This window comes from Zingiber officinale, chromosome 6A (assembly GCF_018446385.1).
Source record: "Zingiber officinale cultivar Zhangliang chromosome 6A, Zo_v1.1, whole genome shotgun sequence".
In the NCBI taxonomy this organism is placed as follows: Eukaryota; Viridiplantae; Streptophyta; class Magnoliopsida; order Zingiberales; family Zingiberaceae; genus Zingiber; species Zingiber officinale.
The window spans coordinates 5,042,869-5,060,455 of NC_055997.1; the positions used below are offsets into that span (position 1 = coordinate 5,042,869).

At 43.4% G+C, this 17,587-nt stretch overlaps 1 protein-coding gene across 1 annotated transcript; it reads right to left on the reverse strand.

Annotated features, from left to right (window-relative positions):
• Positions 1-5,565: 5,565 nt before the first annotated feature.
• LOC121993891 (1-aminocyclopropane-1-carboxylate synthase 7-like) lies at positions 5,566-15,158 on the reverse strand. Its single transcript, XM_042548157.1, has 7 exons — positions 15,135-15,158; positions 14,108-14,320; positions 13,867-13,995; positions 13,634-13,794; positions 12,708-13,544; positions 6,202-6,243; positions 5,566-5,770 (listed from the first exon to the last, which is right to left on the reverse strand). The coding sequence occupies exons 1-7, from the start codon at positions 15,156-15,158 to the stop codon at positions 5,566-5,568; spliced, it is 1,611 nt and encodes a 536-aa protein (XP_042404091.1).
• Between the last annotated feature and the right edge of the window lie 2,429 nt (positions 15,159-17,587).

Here is a 17,587-nt window from a genome sequence, read left to right on the forward strand (position 1 = left end):
ACAAGGAGGGTCGTCGGATCGTCATCAAAAACGGAGCCAATAGGGTATGTCAGGAAAAGTTATGGCGGGAAAAGCGAGGATCATCATAAGGCATGGTAGCCTCGGGAAAGAGCGTAACTATGGGGTGAATCCTTTGAGATCTGTTCAAATGCTCTCGTCGTTTCTCATTAAGATGCGAGAATCAGGTCAGGATAGCAAGCCAGGCCAGGGTAGGACGCCAAGGGCCAGGCCAGGATAAGAGGTTCGACCAGGACAATAGTACGCCAGACCGGGATAGCAAGACCGGTTGGGACAGTAAGCCAGGTCGAGGACACTGATGTAGATGTTAGCGGAATCACAGTGACGCCCTGGTCGGGAAACACGTAAGACTTGGGAGAGTTGTAAGGTAGAAAGTGCTTAAGGCGGAGGTGATCACTTGATAAATTTTTGAGAAATCTGCTAAGTTGGCCAGGATGAAAAGAAGCGAGAGATAAAGGAAATATAACAGCAAATATAAATTACATATAAAAATGTTTGGCCTCAGGATCCATCAGCAGAGGGAGGTACAGCAGAAAGAAAGAGATCATCATCATCTTTGAAGGAAGGAAAGGCTTCCACTGGCAGCTCATTCATAAGGCGAGCCCTGTCCAAGAAATTGTCCGGGGGGCGGAACAAAGAAGGCCCTGCTTGAACAACTGGCGCACAGCACCCACGCCTCCGTAACATAACATGGTGTCCATCAGCTAGCCGATTTTCTTCATAAAGAATGGAAATTAGACGTAGGTGAGCTTGTATGCTCTAAGGCGACCAGCCTCGCCCGCCCGGTAGTCCACCAGCTCAACCTTTATCTTATCTGCATCCCCCCGCACCAGAGCCAGCTCCCATCTATCTTGGGAGGCGGCCTCCTGGGCTTTAAGGAGATCTGCTTGAAGAGACTTAATGGTGGCCTGCCCCTCCTCCCACTGACTCTGAAGGGTTTTCTCCCGGTCGGCACTGGTGGTCAGCTGGGCTTGGACATTTTCTAGATCTTTCTAAAGGGCTTCATGAGCCCCCTGCAGCGTCTCCAGTTTTTCATAGAGGGTGGCCAGTTCTGATTCTTTCTCCTCCAGGCTAGCCATGATCTTAAGGCGATGCTTTCCCTCTGACCGCAATTTAGACCCGCTTGTCTGCAGGGCAACTTCCAGAGTTTTTATCTTTTCAAAGGCGTCATGAGCCATGCTCTGAGCAGACTGAGTGGACTCCCCGACCGCATGAAGACAGGAATTCAGAGGATCGTTGGAGGCCTGAGGGTTGAGTGGGTTGCGACGGGTCTGTGGCAGTTCTAACTCCCGCTGCTCTAACTCCCAAACACGAGCCTTCAGTGACTCATTTTCCCGCAGCAGATCAGTGGCAACTTGGGTCAAGCTCAAGCCCATGGAGTAGGCCTGTATGGGATAAGAAGAGAGATTAGAATTAATTTCAGATAGCCAGACCAGGAAAATAAAGACTTACAGATAGTATGTTCTGAGAAGCCAGGTCTACTGCTTCCTGCGCAGAGCCTCCCCAAAATCGATCATTGGTCGACTGCCAGGAGGTGGCCAAGGTCCCGTGCAGTTGGACCATGCCGCGGATAGGAGGAGAATCACTAACATCTACTGGATCCATTCCAGACAGGGAGGGCAGGTACCAAGAAACTGAGAAACTATGTTTACTCCTGGACCGCTCCCTGGTATGAGCAAAGGATGAGGTAGTGGCAAGAGCCGAAGGGCTCTCAGAACTCCCGGACTGGCCTCCAGCAGGAGGGTCGAACTACTCGGGGGCTAACATCCAGATGAGAGTGGGTGCTGGGACCTTAGCAATAGGGGTAGACTCCCGGGCGGGGGTTTTAGCCTTCACCTTGGGAGCTTTTGAGGAAGTCCGCCCGGGAGGAGGAAGTGGAGGAGAGGATTGGAGCGCGGGCGTGACTCTTTTCCTTTTGTGTTGAAGGCACAAGCGTTTGTCTGGAGGAGGGGATGGAGCTTGCTCCTCCTCAATCGGTTCTATGGGGTCAGGCCAGCTACTGGAAGGGCGGCTTCTAGAAGAAGTGGAGTGGACGTTTTCGCAGGCTCTTCCGTTGACTCAGAAGGAGCAGTCGACGAAGTGGCAGGAGCAGTCGAGGAAGTGGCAAGACCTTTCTTAATTTCCTCGCTCAAGACCTTCAAAACCCTGCTGGACAGTTTGGTCGAGTCGACCAAGTAAGCCCGAAACATAGCAGCCTCTGTAAAGCAAGAAGAAGATACCTCAGTTAGCGAAGACTAGCAAAAGAAGAGGAAAAGTCTTACCAAAAGGAGCTCCTATGTCCGAGAAAATCAGGCTAAGCCCAAAAAAGTGCAGAAAGCCTTCCCGCAATATCATGGATAAAAGAAGGCGCACTCCATGCAGCTTTTCTGAGGCTACGCTGCAAATAGGTTGGTGTTTATGCTCAGGCAGCTCAGAAGGGGGAGGGAGATTGGAACGCCATTGGGTCGGCCCCATCATTGGCCCGGGCAACCTAATAAAGAAAAAATGGAACTTCCAACCCTTGTTGGAAGAAGGCATATCAGAAAAGAATTTATAGCCTACCTTAGATTACACCATGAACACACCGGGCTCAGAGTGTTTGAAAGAATAGAAGTGATGAAAAAGTTGGATGGTTAAAGGGATTTGATAGACACGGCAGAGGATGATCGTTCTGCAAACCACACGGAAGGCGTTAAGGGCGAACTGAGAAAGTGGAATACCAAAATACTGACTCAGTGTGGAAAAGAACGGGTGGATGGAAAAATGGAGACCCCCAAGAGCTGGTCCTTAAAAAAGGTTGCAAATCCTTCGGGGGGAGAAGAGGGGTATTCATTGGGTCTGGGAGGTCGGAGTTGATAATCATCAGTCAGTTGCAAGCTAGCCTGGATCAGAGACAGGTCGCTACTATCTAGATCCGAAATGTAATAAGAATACCAAGGCATCTCCTTACCGTCCACCATGATAAACTGGAGAGGAAGAAGAAGAAAAGAAGCACCCACACAAGAAGCAAAAGCAAAGAGGAAGACCTGAAACGCGAGAGCAAGAGGAAGGGAAAAAGTTGAAGGCAGTTGAAACGATGAGAAGGTGATGGCGGACAGCCTTTAGGGTTTATAAATCAAAAGTCCTAGGAAGCATCAAAAAAAGGAGGCAGGTATTTTAATGGGTAAGGCGCACGATCTCCGTCAGATCAGAAAAGGTAAAAGATATCGGGAGTTGTGCACACAAGAGGGGTATCATGTGCAGTATGAGATAAATGCAAGGGGGCACGTGTCATCCCCCTATGAAGAGTATTAATGATAGACGTGACAAGAAAATCATGAAAAGGGATATGCGTACGGAAGCGCCTTTAGAAGACCACACCTTGCAGACTGAGAAGGCCATGTAGTTGCCTTGGGAAATGAAGAAAAGGACGGTGGGAAACACTGATTCAAATTCTGCACTGCCATTCCTCATCTTTGCCTTGAGCCCAAGTGAGCTTTAATTATTTTTTATCTCTTCAATCTTATACAATGCATTTCATGATTACAGAGGGGCTTCGAGATACGCCGAGCAGCTCATCCTCGGTCGGGAGGCCAATTCAGGCTCCCCAGGATCCCTACCCAATCGGGATTTCTAAAGAATTTCCGATCGGTGTCTTAGACTCTCGCCCAGTGCGAGTTATAAGTGAGCATGCTCTCATGCCCAACGACCTTCCCGGTAGGTGTCCCAGACTCTCATCCCAGTGCGAGTTATAAGTGAGTATGTTCTCACGCCCAACGACCTTCCCAGTCGGTGACCCAGACTCTCACCCCAGTGCGAATTATAAGTGAGCATGCTCTCACGTCCAACGACCTTCCCAGTCGTTGTCCCAGGCTCTCGCCCCAGTGCGAGTTATAAGTGAGCATGCTCTCATGCCCAACGACCTTCCCGGTCTGTGTCCCAAACTCTCGCCCTAGTGCAAGTTATAAGTGAGCATGCTCTCATGCCCAACGACCTTCCTGGTCAGTGTCCTAGACTCTCGCCCCAATACGAGTTATAAGTGAGCATGCTCTCACGCCCAATGACCTTCCTGGTCGGTGTCCCAGACTCTCACCCCAGTGTGAGTTATAAGTGAGCATGTTCTCACGCCCAACGACCTTCCTAGTCGGTGTCCCAGACTCTCGCCCCAGTACGAGTTATAAGTGAGCATGCTCTCACGCCCAACGATCTTCCCGGTCGGTGTCCCAGACTCTCGCCCTAGTGTGAGTTATAAGTGAGCACGCTCTCACGCCCAACAACTTTCCTAATTGGTGTCCCAGACTCTCGCCCCAGTGCGAGTTATAAGTGAGCATGCTCTCACGCCCAACGACCTTCTCGGTCGATGTCCCAGACTCTCACCCCAGTGTGAGTTATAAGTGAGCATGCTCTCATGCCTAACGACCTTCCCGGTCGGTGTCCCAGACTCTCGCCCCAGTGCGAGTTATAAGTGAGCATGCTCTCACGCCCAACGACCTTCACGGTCGATGTCCCAGACACTCGCCCCAGTGCGAGTTATAAGTGAGCATGCTCTCACGCCCAACGACCTTCCTGGTCGGTGTCCCAGACTCTCGCCCCAGTGTGAGTTATAAGTGAGCATGCTCTCACACCCAACGACCTTCCTGGTCAATGTCTCAGACTCTCGCCCCAGTGCGAGTTATAAGTGAGCATGCTCTCACGCCCAACGACCTTCCCGGTCGGCGTCCCAGACTCTCGCCCCAGTGCGAGTTATAAGTGAGCATGCTCTCACGCCCAACGACCTTCCCGGTCGGTGTCCCAAACTCTCACCCCAGTGCGAGTTATAAGTGAGCATGCTCTCACGCCCAACGACCTTCCCGGTCGGTGTCCCAAACTCTAACCCCAGTGCGAGTTATAAGTGAGCATGCTCTCACGCCCAACGACCTTCCCGGTCGGTGTCCCAGACTCTCGCCCCAGTGCGAGTTATAAGTGAGCATGCTCTCACACCCAACGACCTTCCCAGTCGGTGTCACAGACTCTCGCCCCAGTGCGAGTTATAAGTGAGCATGCTCTCACGCCCAACGACCTTCCCGGTTGGTGTCCCAGACTCTCGCCCAATGCGAGTTATAAGTGAGCATGCTCTCACGCCCAACGACCTTCCCAGTCGGTGTCTCAGACTCTCACCCCAGTGTGAGTTATAAGTGAGCATGCTCTCACGCCCAACGACCTTCCCAGTTGGTGTCCCAGACTCTCGCCCCAGTGCGAGTTATAAGTGAGCATGCTCTCACGCCCAACGATCTTCCCGGTCGGTGTCCTAGACTCTCGCCCCAATGCGAGTTATAAGTGAGCCTGCTCTCACAACCCACCACTTCTCAACTCCCGTGATTCGCAAAATTATCGGTAAGTCATCATTTTAAAAGCATTTGTTAATTATGCATTAGAAGAGCATATGCAGAAAAACAAGGGCACGCCGAGAAGCAAGGAAACATAGACAAGGGACGAAAAAGCTTACGCCACACAGCAAAAGTTCATCAGAATGTTCATTACACGCCCAGTTCTTTGGCATTACTTGGTAAAGGATCCGATGAGGTAAGCTCACATACACCAGAGTTGCCCCTATCCGGAAGGGGGTCTGGTCTTGGCCAACTCAGCCTTCATAAGATTAATCAATGTCTGTTGATGAGCTATGGTCTCGTCTTTGATACGGGCCTCTTCTTGGAGGAGAGATAGGGCATCTTCGTGTTTGTTTTTCAGATAAATCTGTAAATGAGCCTGGCTCTCCAAGTCTGAGTAGGCTTTCTGCTTCAGCGCCATTTCAGCCCTGATCCAGGATTTCACCGATAACCAAAGAGCTTCAATGTCTAGGTGCAGCGAAATTTGAAGGTCCCGGTCTTGTGTCATCGCAGCCAGCTCTGCCTCCTTTTGAGTTAGTCGTTGAGTAAGCTGATCTAGCTGAAGTTGAAGAGATTGTCGATCGGCCCCATCAGGAGAATACGAACTCATAATGTCGGCAGAAGATGGATATGACTGGGGAATACCAATCGGGTGCTTTTTAAAGGAAATGGATAATGAGAAGTAATGATGCAGGAGTTAATGGAAGGTAGTTCCCCAGACTAGTGGAGCCATTAAGTAGGTTGAGTATCCGAGGAGTGGAAGCATGGAAAAATGATCAGCATTCAATATGGGGAGGATGAGGAACAAGGAACAAGGATTGGGTCTAGTCAGTCGGACTTGGGCCTCCTTCGACTAGACTTGAAGGGAAGACTTGTGATACGGCGTATAGGGGTGGGCCCAGAGAAGCTGGCCAGGTGGAAGTCAAGGGAACGTGGTGGTCAGAAGTCAAGGGGATGTGACGGTCAGAAGTCAAGGGAACATGACGGTCAGAAGTCAAGGGGACATGACGGTCAGAGGTTAAGGGGACGTGGCGGTTAAAAGTCAAAAGGTGTGGCAGTCAAAAGTCAAGAGACGTGGCAGTCCAAAGTGAGGAGGGCGTGGCAGTTAGAAGTTAGAAGAAGGGGTATACCGTCGAAGGTCGTTCGTCAAAGGACGCCAGGTCAGGATATGCTGGTCAGGAAACACAGGTCAAGATGTACCAGATACGACATAGGACGAACAAGGTACGACATACAAGGTAAGGTACACGCGAGTTAGTACAGGTTAGTAAGACCCGCGGGTCGGGATATACAGGTTAGGAAATACAGGGCAGGACGTACAAGGTTCGACATACAGGGTAAGGTACGCATGGGTCAGTACAGGTTGATAAGATCCGTCTGATCAGGATATACAGAACAGGATATACCGGTCGAGGCGTAGTTTCGGACAAGACTTACAGGTAAGGCATGCAGGTCAAGATTTACAGGACAGGGAAATATTGGTCAAAACGTACAGGGTATAGGGCAAGACTTGCAGACCAGGACTTCAAGATCAACTTGTACAGATTAAGATGTATGTACCAGGAGACTCGGATCAGTGATAACGGGGCAGGATATACGGGTCGGGACATACCAAGGTACACCATTCAGGGTAAGATAAGCGCAGAGGCGTGTAGGTTGGTAAGATATAGTCAGGTCAGGAAATACGAATTAAAACATACAAAAGCTGGGTACGCAAGGCGGGACACACAAGGTAAAGGACTACTCATATCTAGATCGTGACTCACAGGACTGGATTTATTGAGCAGGGGTTACGGATGGGGGATTGTGGATCAAGGAATACAGGTAAGTAGTTACGGATGCACAGGTCAAGAGTTACAAGGCTATGTATGCAGGTAAGGATACAAAGGTCAGGAGTCACAGGGCGGAACAATCAGGTCAGGATTTACAGAGCTGGACAACCAGGTCAAGAGTCATAGGGCTGGATGCACAGGTCAAGAGTTATAAGGCTATGTACGCAGGTACGGATACACAGGTCAAGATTTATAGGGCGGGATAAACACAAACAGGTCAGGATTTTAGGGTTGGACAAACAGGTGAGTTATTACGGACGTACAGGTTAGAACTTACAGGGTTGGATAAACATAGCAGGATATATAGGCGAAGTCTCAAACTACCGGCCATCAGAAGCTTTTCCCTCTACCCCCGATCAGCGTGGTACTACACGACAACCAAGCTAAAGGATCGTAACAACCTGTAAGGGAATCACTGGTGCATGTCAGGGAATATTCCAACGGTTTATAGCTCAATGGTCGGGGAACCTTCCTTAAGCCTATCATAGGACAACACGTGTCATTCCACGCAGACAAACTCTAATGCCCGACATTCTCTGACACCTGTCAGATTCCAGAAGTACGCAGTGTCATATAAAAAGGGATGTCCTCTTCCTTACGCAGGTATGCTCACTCACCTTTTTGCATCAGTCTTTTACTTTTGTCCTTTCACTTTTACTATTCTTCTGGGAAAAAAGTACCTGACTTAAGCGTCGGAGAGCCTGCTCCGGGGACTTTTCCTTGGTTTCTGGCCTCTAACGTTAGGTGGGCTCGTCTGAGTGTGCACAGCGCCTTCATTTTGTCATCCCAATCATCATCCCTCGTCATCTGCTTGTGGGAACCTTTCTGCAAGTTGTCGGGTCATTCAGGCATCTCAACGACTTTCCGTTGACACCAAGGACAGTGCAGCCGACCTCCGTCTGACTCAGCTTCCAGACGGGATCAATCAAAAATACCTAAAATACCATAAATCGGTCTCCCTAGATTAAAAAAAAAATTCATCATTGAGTTTAGAGTTTCGAGTAGTAGCCCAAGAGGAAAATCATCTAGCTCCAAATTCGTAAAATCTACTAATAGTTGTTGGACTTTGAAAATCCTCTTTGATCCGCTGATGAGCACGACATCGTGCATGTTGTTCTTGTCCATCTTCACATCCCTCAAGCACTTGTCGTATTCTCTCACAACTACAGCATAATCTTTGACGATGATGAGAATTCTAGGTTTTTCTCGGCTAGGTCTTCGATGTTTGAAGTGGTGTCCCTCTCTAGGGAGAAGGTTTCTCTTAGGAACTTGGCGAAGTCAACCATGGAGTAGCTGTTGAGGGTGAGTACAGGGTCAATTCTGAGCTCCTTGTGTGGGCGGAGGTTGACTACGACCTTGCTGAAGGAGTGCACCTCCTTGTCCCTCTCATAATTGGTCACCGAAAACTTGGAGAGCCTCTGGAAACTAGGAGGTATCAATAGACTAGCGCACCATCATCCTCGGAAGACAGGTTCACCCAATGAAGAGGGACAATGAGGATGATCATCTCTTCAATGACTTCGACGGTCTTCACACCATCATCCTCATAAATTAAACACACCAAATATTTTGATTTCATCATCATCTCTCTCATCATCGTCGACTTCATCCACCTCCTCGTCATGAACTTCAAGTGCATTTGGATGGAATAAATAATTATCATAAGAAGCATTCCGAGATGGAGCTTTCTTTACTATGTTATGGTCAAGGATGCCTTCGATGCAGTACAAGAGCAATCCTGCTCAGAAAATACAAGAATACTCTCAATTTCATAGGTATTCAAAAATTCCTGAGTTCTCTTTACTAGATATGAAATTCAGTCATCAGAGAAAGCACTCCTTGATTTTAGAATGTTGCACCCACATCCTCCCATAGATTGTGGAGGATATGGATCTCACTCTCATATTTTGATTTGGAGACATCCTCCAAGTTGATAGATGCATTAGCATCCAAATCTAACTTATGCTGAGAATATTCAACACAAGGATGTCCATACAAGCTTAGGAGGGAGTGGTTTCTTCATAGATGCTCAATTATCTACCTTGTCAGCCTTCGATGAACTTCCATCACCAAAACCATATGTATCTCGGCAACCACCATAACTCCACAGAGGAACAAACATCTTCTTTCTAGCTCCCCAATTATCCACCTCGTCAGCTCTCAATTGCTGGTCCAAATCCTTATCCCTAGGAGTGCGTTTGGTTCGGGGTTATTCTTGATAACCTTGGTTATTCATCCAAGGTTATCAATAAAAACCTTGTTTGGTTTAGGTATTCGATGATTCCCGAGTAATGTTCCATGTCCGACACGTCAGCAAAAGGGTCATGCAGTCCAGAATCGGAAAACCTCAGAAAACTAAGGTTTTTCTTGATTCCGGGGTTAACGAATTTTTTTTATCAAAAATACCCTCCGATAAACAAAAACATGAAAAAAAAGAGAAAAAATATAAAAAAATATTAAAAAATATAAAAAAAAATAAAAAAATGTTTAAAAATTTTAAAAAATTTTAAAAATAAAAAATTTAAATTTTAAAAAATTAAAAAAAAAATTAAAAATTTAAAAATTATAAAAATTATAAAAATAAAAAAGAAAAAATTTATAAAAATTTAAAAATTTTAAAATAAAATAAATAAATAAAAATTAAAATTTAAAAAATGTAAAAAAAATCAAAAATATAAATATAAATAATATAAAAACATTAAAAAATAAATAATATAAATAATATAAAAAACATTAAAAAATAAAAAAAACATAAAAAGTAAAAAAAATATACAAGAAAAAGAAAAGTAAAAAAAAACATAAATAATAAATAATAATAATAATAATAATAATATTATGTATAGTTGATTTTGTAACTGACGGTAATACGGTAAAATATTAAACTAAGGTATTCATTAAAACCTTCAAACAAACAAGTTTTTGTTGCATTACCTAAGTTGAACCAAACAACATTTGGTTATGTTTTATTCCCTATAACCTTGGTTATGCGATTATCTAGTAATCACATAACCAAGGTTATACATGATAACTTAAACCAAACGCACCCTAGGAGGTACCCCTCTGTTCCTCGTCAATGGCGAAACCTAATCGTTCTTGGAATGAAATTTGATTATACTCAAAAGGAAAAAGTGATCTTTCATCTTTTCCTAATCTTTAATATTGATTTTGTCTTATCTGTCTTGTGAGTTCTGCAAGTGTTCTCATCACACTGATTCTCGACCCTTGAGTTTGATAGCAATCAGCTCCACAACATTCTCTTTTGTGGCATACAAGAAAATTAGGATAGATCAGCTTGAAATCCGAGGTCTCCATGTCGATCCTTTCGACTACATACCTCATGATCTTCAAGATTTCACGTTGTCGCTGCTACATAGTAGTTTAATCTGCAACTTACCTATGTAAATACTTAATCTCCTTCTGGGTGCTATGACTACAGTCGAAGGCTTCCTAAGTCGAAACTTGCCTTGCACGACTACGATGATCTTCCATTGGATCTGATGCTTGGCTTCCTCAATCGAAATCTGTCAGCTTTGATACAAACTGACGCTAGACAGGATAGCGATTGTCCTATGGGCTGATGAGAAAGGGAAGCTTGAGGAGAAGGTAAGAAAAAAATTTTCCATATCTTTCATAAAAAAATTATTTAATATTCAAGGATTATTTCTCAAACAATTAAATAGATGTCTATATAAATTCTAATCCTAATATCTAAAAAAAGGAAATTCATACCTCAATTTCTATCTTATAAAAAAAATGAAAGAAATCCTAACAGAAAATAAAAAAGACTCCTAATATTAAAATTTTTAAACGGACTCAAAATTTAAAAATAAAAAATGATAGAAATTATAAAAAAAATACTAAATAAAAATTATCAAAAGTAAAAATAAAAATCTTCAAATTCTCTACCTCAACAATTTCAATATCAGAAAAATCACCTCTCCAAGTAAAAAACATTAGACATTCCATCTTCTAAAAACTGACACCTTTGATGTTACTTGACGTACAATAATCTTTATATATTTATTATGGATCTGTACCCCTTAAGATCGATAAACCCTTAGGATTTTATTAACCAAAGAGATACGACTTTGGGCTATGATTAGCTCGGCTTGAATCAAGAATCCCCGGGGATTCAAAAAAATTTTGGTATACCTTTGTTCCAACACATTTTTCGCAAGCAATACACTTATCAAATTCAAAGTGAATTCGACCGCGAAAACGTTATGACGTAATTGATTTTTCATAAGGATATTGAATAGTTACAAGTAAACCATTTGTGTGAAATAAGGTAATTATGAAACTTTGACCAATGTATTTTATAAAAAAGGTAGATCCGCTACCTTAGTGACCCCCTAATGTCGGCCTTACATATATAAAGGGAGGTTCATGCAGGTATACAGGTCACAGGCGCATGGTGGGGTAAATCCTAGGTCGTCAGTTCCTGAGAATCGATCCTTGGCTATTATGCCAGAGATGTCATACGCCCATCGTCTGCACTACGCCCTAGGGGCGACCAATGTACTCTATAACCCATATTGTATGTTGATCATAATTCATGAATCCAATCACCATTGGAAACATATTAAGTAAAAATTAACAATGTAGACTTTTGAACCTCTCGGAGGCGTTCAGATTTTGTTTTTTGGCTGCTTGAACGTGACTGATAATAATAGTGAAAAAAAAACAATCAAAATTTCTAAAGACGATTCTGTATATTCACGGTCAAAAATGAAATCGTCATCTGGTGGTCTTTCAGGGTAGCTCCTCATCTGAAGTAAGATAAATCATGGAAGTTTTCATTTAGCATCAACCGCACATGTAAGGAATAGTTGAGGTTGAGACAACCAACAAGGTATTCCATGTCCATTAAAAATTGATCTCATATATATTAACAGTAATATTTTTGTATGAACCAACCATTTCAATCCGTGAAGGTAAAGACGATTCTTTATATGACTGGCTAGGGGTTGGCCGTGTGCGGCCGACATTGGAGAGAGTCGTAATGACACATCTTCTTCCTTTCATGCACGGGTTGACTTTGTATGAACAATACAAAAAAAAAAAAATTACGACCGACCTCAGTTCTTCCATACATGCTTTGCCGGTAGCAACAACGTTGACTATTTCCTCAACCACCCCTCAAATTTTAAATCCATTAGAACAAGAGCGCACGGTTTCTTTACAAAATGAAATTTGACTTGAGAACAAACAATTGGTTCTCTGACGTTAATTGCACCATTAAACAACGCACGCGTTGACCTTCAATCAGAGAAAACATGTAGCTAGCATGGTCCAAGCCTCTCGAAATCACTTTGTTTGTCGCCCTACGACCTTTTCATAAAAAACTATTTCATTCATCGCAACTGCATAAACTTATTCAATTCCCTTTCCGAATTCAAGGCTCTAATTAATCTTGATGAAGAAGGAAAAACAAAAAAAAAATGAAAAGAGAGATAGTAAGTACTGTAATATATCAAAAATCTATATCGCGTATTTATTAATTAATTAATTTTCCTTGATCATCATCATCTTCTCCATGAAATTTCTCATTCGCCTCAGGGCAACTTCCAGTGTTCTCTGGCTCATATTCGCAAAGCATACCCTAAACCATCCTGCTTCCGAGCAGTGACATGAGGAGCCTGGAGAGATGTTGAGTTTCACCTCTTGCAGTATCAATTTCCACAGCTCTAGCTCTCCTTCTCTCGTGGTCTCTTTCAGCAACGGAGCCAGATTCATCCAACAAAAGAGCCCAGCATTCCCTCGCAAGCACTCGATGCCAGCATCCTTTAGCCCTTCGACAATGTAATCATGCCTCTCCTTAAGCCTCTTCCTGTTCGTTTCCAGGTAATTCTCAACGAAGACTCTATCGGAGAGCATGGAAGCCAGCATCTTCTGGGTCTGAGACGAGACCAGAGTGAAGCTGGACATCTTCCTGGCAGTTGTCACCACTCGATCATTGTAGGAATAAATGGCTCCGACCCTAAACCCTGGAAGGCCAAGATCCTTGGAGAGGCTGTACACTACGTGCACCCTCTCACAGTCCTTGTATCCGCGCTCTTCCACGATCTCTGCCATGCTAACAAATTCATCAGGGGAAAAAACAGAGCCAGAGTAGATCTCATCTGATATCAAATGTATGTCGTTGCGCGCCGCGAAGACGAGTATTTCCTCCAGAACAGGCCTGGAAATCGTCGTGCCTAACGGGTTCGATGGATTTGTGATGAGCACTCCTCTGACTCTGAATCCCATGGCCACTGCTTCAGCAAATGCTGCTTCTAAGTTTTGAGTAGTAATTTGGAATCCATTTGAGCTGTTGCAATGGACCGGAATGATATTAGCACCAGTTCTCCATCTTAGGTCCCTGTCAAACCTGAACATGCCGAAATCAATTCAAATTTAGGCATCAAAGTAATTAGAAAGATTGTCACTGATACTGGTTTTAAACTCTTAATTAATTACCCGGGATAATAAGGTGCGGGGATCAGTAAACAGTCTCCTGGATCAGCTAAGATAAAGGTTAGTAGTTCATTTGCAGCAGTCGCGCCGGCGGTGAGGACGATGCGTTCAGGATCAAACTTTGCCCTTTCTCCTCTTATTTTCTCCATGAAAGTTGCCATTGCCTGCCGAAAGAGTTTATTGTTGTTGTTATTGTTGTTGTTGTTGCAATTAAACTATAATTGACTAGCAGTTACCTGTCTAAAAGCTCTCAGTCCACGGTAATCTTGAAACAAAGCGTTTTCTCTGAAGCCAGATATGCCACATCCCCAGCCAGTTGCCTCTGGGTGCTGTTCTAAATACTCCTCCAATAGATCAAATGATACCTGCTGAGAAACTAAGACAGCAATTAGAAACTAATCCACATGTTCATGTCGATTAATTGCATAGCCTTTTTATGATAGATTTCTAGTGTAAATATGGAAGAGGAGTACGGACTTGGTTTTCTGCCAAACCCATCTGGATGACCCCTGAAGGGTTCTCTGCAGCATCGTAAGGCTCCTCATCATAAGCTTTCCAGCCAGCAAAGTAGGGGGAGTCTTCTCCATGGGTGTTCGAAGTTGCAAGCTCAGAGAGTGGCACGCAAGACTTAGCCATTGTTGTTAGTTTCAAGAAACAAGCAACAAACCAGGTAAATGAGAAGTGAAAAGGCTTCCATAACCATTCTTATTTATAATCTCAGGATTACAAAATGCGTATCTTATATTTCTCTTTCCAAATACGTATGATACTCTTGCAATGCTGAACATAGTTAAATCTCTGTCTTTCTCGATAGCTTTGACGTAAACTTACTCGTTCTGGGAGAGAAAAATATGCCAGTGCATTCGTGAGCATGAGAGAAAGTTTACAAATTTTTAAAGTTGAAATGGTTATTAAAATGTTTTGACCAAACTCTTCCACAGCCAAAAGTCGTCGTATCGTTTTTGAGACTCTCAAAATATACGATATATTTAGATATTTCTTTAGTTAAAATGGATCGACGAGTTGTTGCCAAAAGTATACTTAAAAATGATTAGTCGCTCCATCTTAGACCTCAAACTAACAAAAACTCTTGTTGTACGACATATTTTATACCTGTTTAGGAAGAAGAACATGCTTGAGCCATTAATTCATGCTTGAGCCATCAAAAGTATATAAACACTAGAATTAAGCATGCTTGAGCCATTAATTCATGAATCAGGCCTGTTTAGGAAGGAAAACAAAACAGTATGCGTTTTTTTTTTAAAGGAAAAACTCAAACTAGAGGCGTAGTTTGTAAATATCTGCATATATAAAATTGTGGCTAAGTGCTGAACTACACCCAACTTCCCTTAAAGATGTCTTATTTCAGCAAATTAAGCTCACTTTAATGTTGTCTTGTGGTGTGAATCTACAGATTGCGGCCTTAAACTGCACAAATAAACTAATTAAAGACTAATTAACCTGCAGCTCCAATGCTCGAGCAGGGAAAGAATTAAGCTCTCACCGCAATCAATCCGGTGAGCATCATCACTTTATTATAAGCTTCGATATAGTAAGTCGATTGTTATGCAGCAAAAAGTAAACAATAATTTAAAGGGACTGCATGTTCCTCGCCAATCACTAGTTTATGCAGCTAACTGTTGGAGGTATCTGAAAGTTTACTCATTTCTTTATCAAGACCGTATCGATTGTTAGGTTTGCCATGTCTGAGTGTTTTGCATCTGCTCCACTAGAACATTGTTTAAGAGTGTTGTTTTGACATTGAGCTGTTCTAATTCAAAATCTTATATACATAGATAGCACGTACAACTCAAATAGAATAATGTTTCACAATATTACTAAAATAATAATTAAGCCTTATCTTACTAGGTAAGGTTGGTTATATGGAGCATTTTACGCTATTGAGTTCTATATCCTACTATATCATCATCTATACTTAAATAAATTTTATCTTATTTTATTTTTGCTAACAAAATCTTTTTAAGTCATCATTTTCCTCGTTTGATATGCATATTTGTCATAGTTTCACATTGCCTAACTGGAATATTTATTGGGTGTATAAGTGCATGCCCATATCATCTTAAATGTGTCTCTTGAAGTTTTTCCTTAATAGATGCAACTCCAACTTTCTCTCTATTAATGCTCTCATTTTTTATTCTGTTCATTCTCGTATGTCCACACATTCACCTTAACATCCTTATCTCTGCAACTCTCATCTTCTGCTCATGTACTCAAGTCATAGCCCAACATTCAACTCCATATAACATAGCAAGTCTAACTGTAATTTTGTAAAACTTTCCTTAAGTTTTAGAGATATGTTACGGTCACATAAAACATCTGACGCTCTATTCTATTTCAATCATCCTACTTATATTCTATGAAAGACATTTCTCTCAATCCCTCCATCATTTTACAAAAATGATCCTAAATATTTAAACCTTTCAGTTCCGAGCAACTCGTCATCTCCTATTCTAACAATTATCTCATTACGTCTAATATTACTAAACTTAAATTCTATATATTCTGTTTCTATTCTACTAAGCCGAAAATATTTTCCTTCTAGTGTTTCTTACCAAGATTCTAGTTTAACATTTATTCTTTCACATATTTCATCTACCAAAATAATATAATCTACAAACAACATGTATCATGGTACTGTGTCTTAAATATGCACAGTGAGTTCGTACATAATTAGTGTAGAAAGATAAAAACTTAGGGTTGATCATTGATGTAATCCTATCTGATACGGTGATGAAAAGGGGGCTCCACCAAAAATGGGTCAAATCATGGAAGAACGACTGAGGTGGAAGTCAAAGTCAAAAAGATATGGTCCATACATCAGGCAAAGACAGCCAAGAGGAGCTGCAAGGCTAGGCGAACAGCATACCTTGTCCAAGCGGACATGCAAGGTTGGACGGTATGCCTTGTCTATAAAAACCTACAGCGAAGAGATAGAGACAATAGCAAAATCCCCGGACCATCGGTCTGGTCAACCGGACGACCCGTCTAGTCGGATGAAAACTAGCCCTCTAGTAATCAGGACATCCAAGTGAAGGGAGATTGCTCTGTTTAGCACGGCCAAACGGGAGCAGCTAGTCCGAGCTGGGTCCAGTTGGCCAATAGTGGGGCCCCCCTGCATATTCCCTTATACTCTTTTGAATGCTTGTGCCACTGACAACAGAGTATGTCTAGCAGGCGAATCATACTTTAGAAGCTTCCAATCTGTCACATCAAGGATTTGCATGCTCACTTAAGAAAAGGTATCAGAGACACTTTTTGACTTATCTTTTCCTAGGACACTTTGGGAAAACGTGTGCATGCTTTGAGATGTATGCATAGATACTACGGTGACACTATAAAAGAGAGTTCCCATCTACCGGCGAAGGTATGCACAACTTCGTTATTTCACATGCTCTTTGCTACAATATTCTCACTATTCTCTACTGTTGATACAGTCTGACCTGGCTGTTGTTTTGATGTTGACACTGATTTAAGTTTGTATCAGATGTTAATTAAACTCGGTTTGATTAATGATCAAGGTTGATCAAGTGGAAGGGAAAAGTCCAAGTTGGAAACTTGGCACGCGAAGTCGGAGAGGGCTCGGTAGCTCGTTCTCTGGACTAGGTCAGAGAGGGTTCGGTAGCTCGTTCTCTGGACCAGACGAAGTCGGAGATGGCTCGGTAGCTCGTTCTCTGGACTAGGTCAGAGAGGGCTCGGTAGCTCGTTCTCTGGACCAGACGAAGTCAGAGAGGGCTCGGCAGCTCGTTCTCCGGACTAGGTCAGAGAGGGCTCAGTAGCTCGTTCTCCGGACTAGGTCGGAGAGGGCTAGGTAGCTCGTTCTCCGGACCAGGTCAGAGAGGGCTCGGTAGCTCGTTCTGCGGCCTGGGACGTCGGAGAGGGCTCGGTAGCTCGTTCTGGACTAGGTCCGAAAGGGCTCGGTAGCTCGTTCTGGACCGG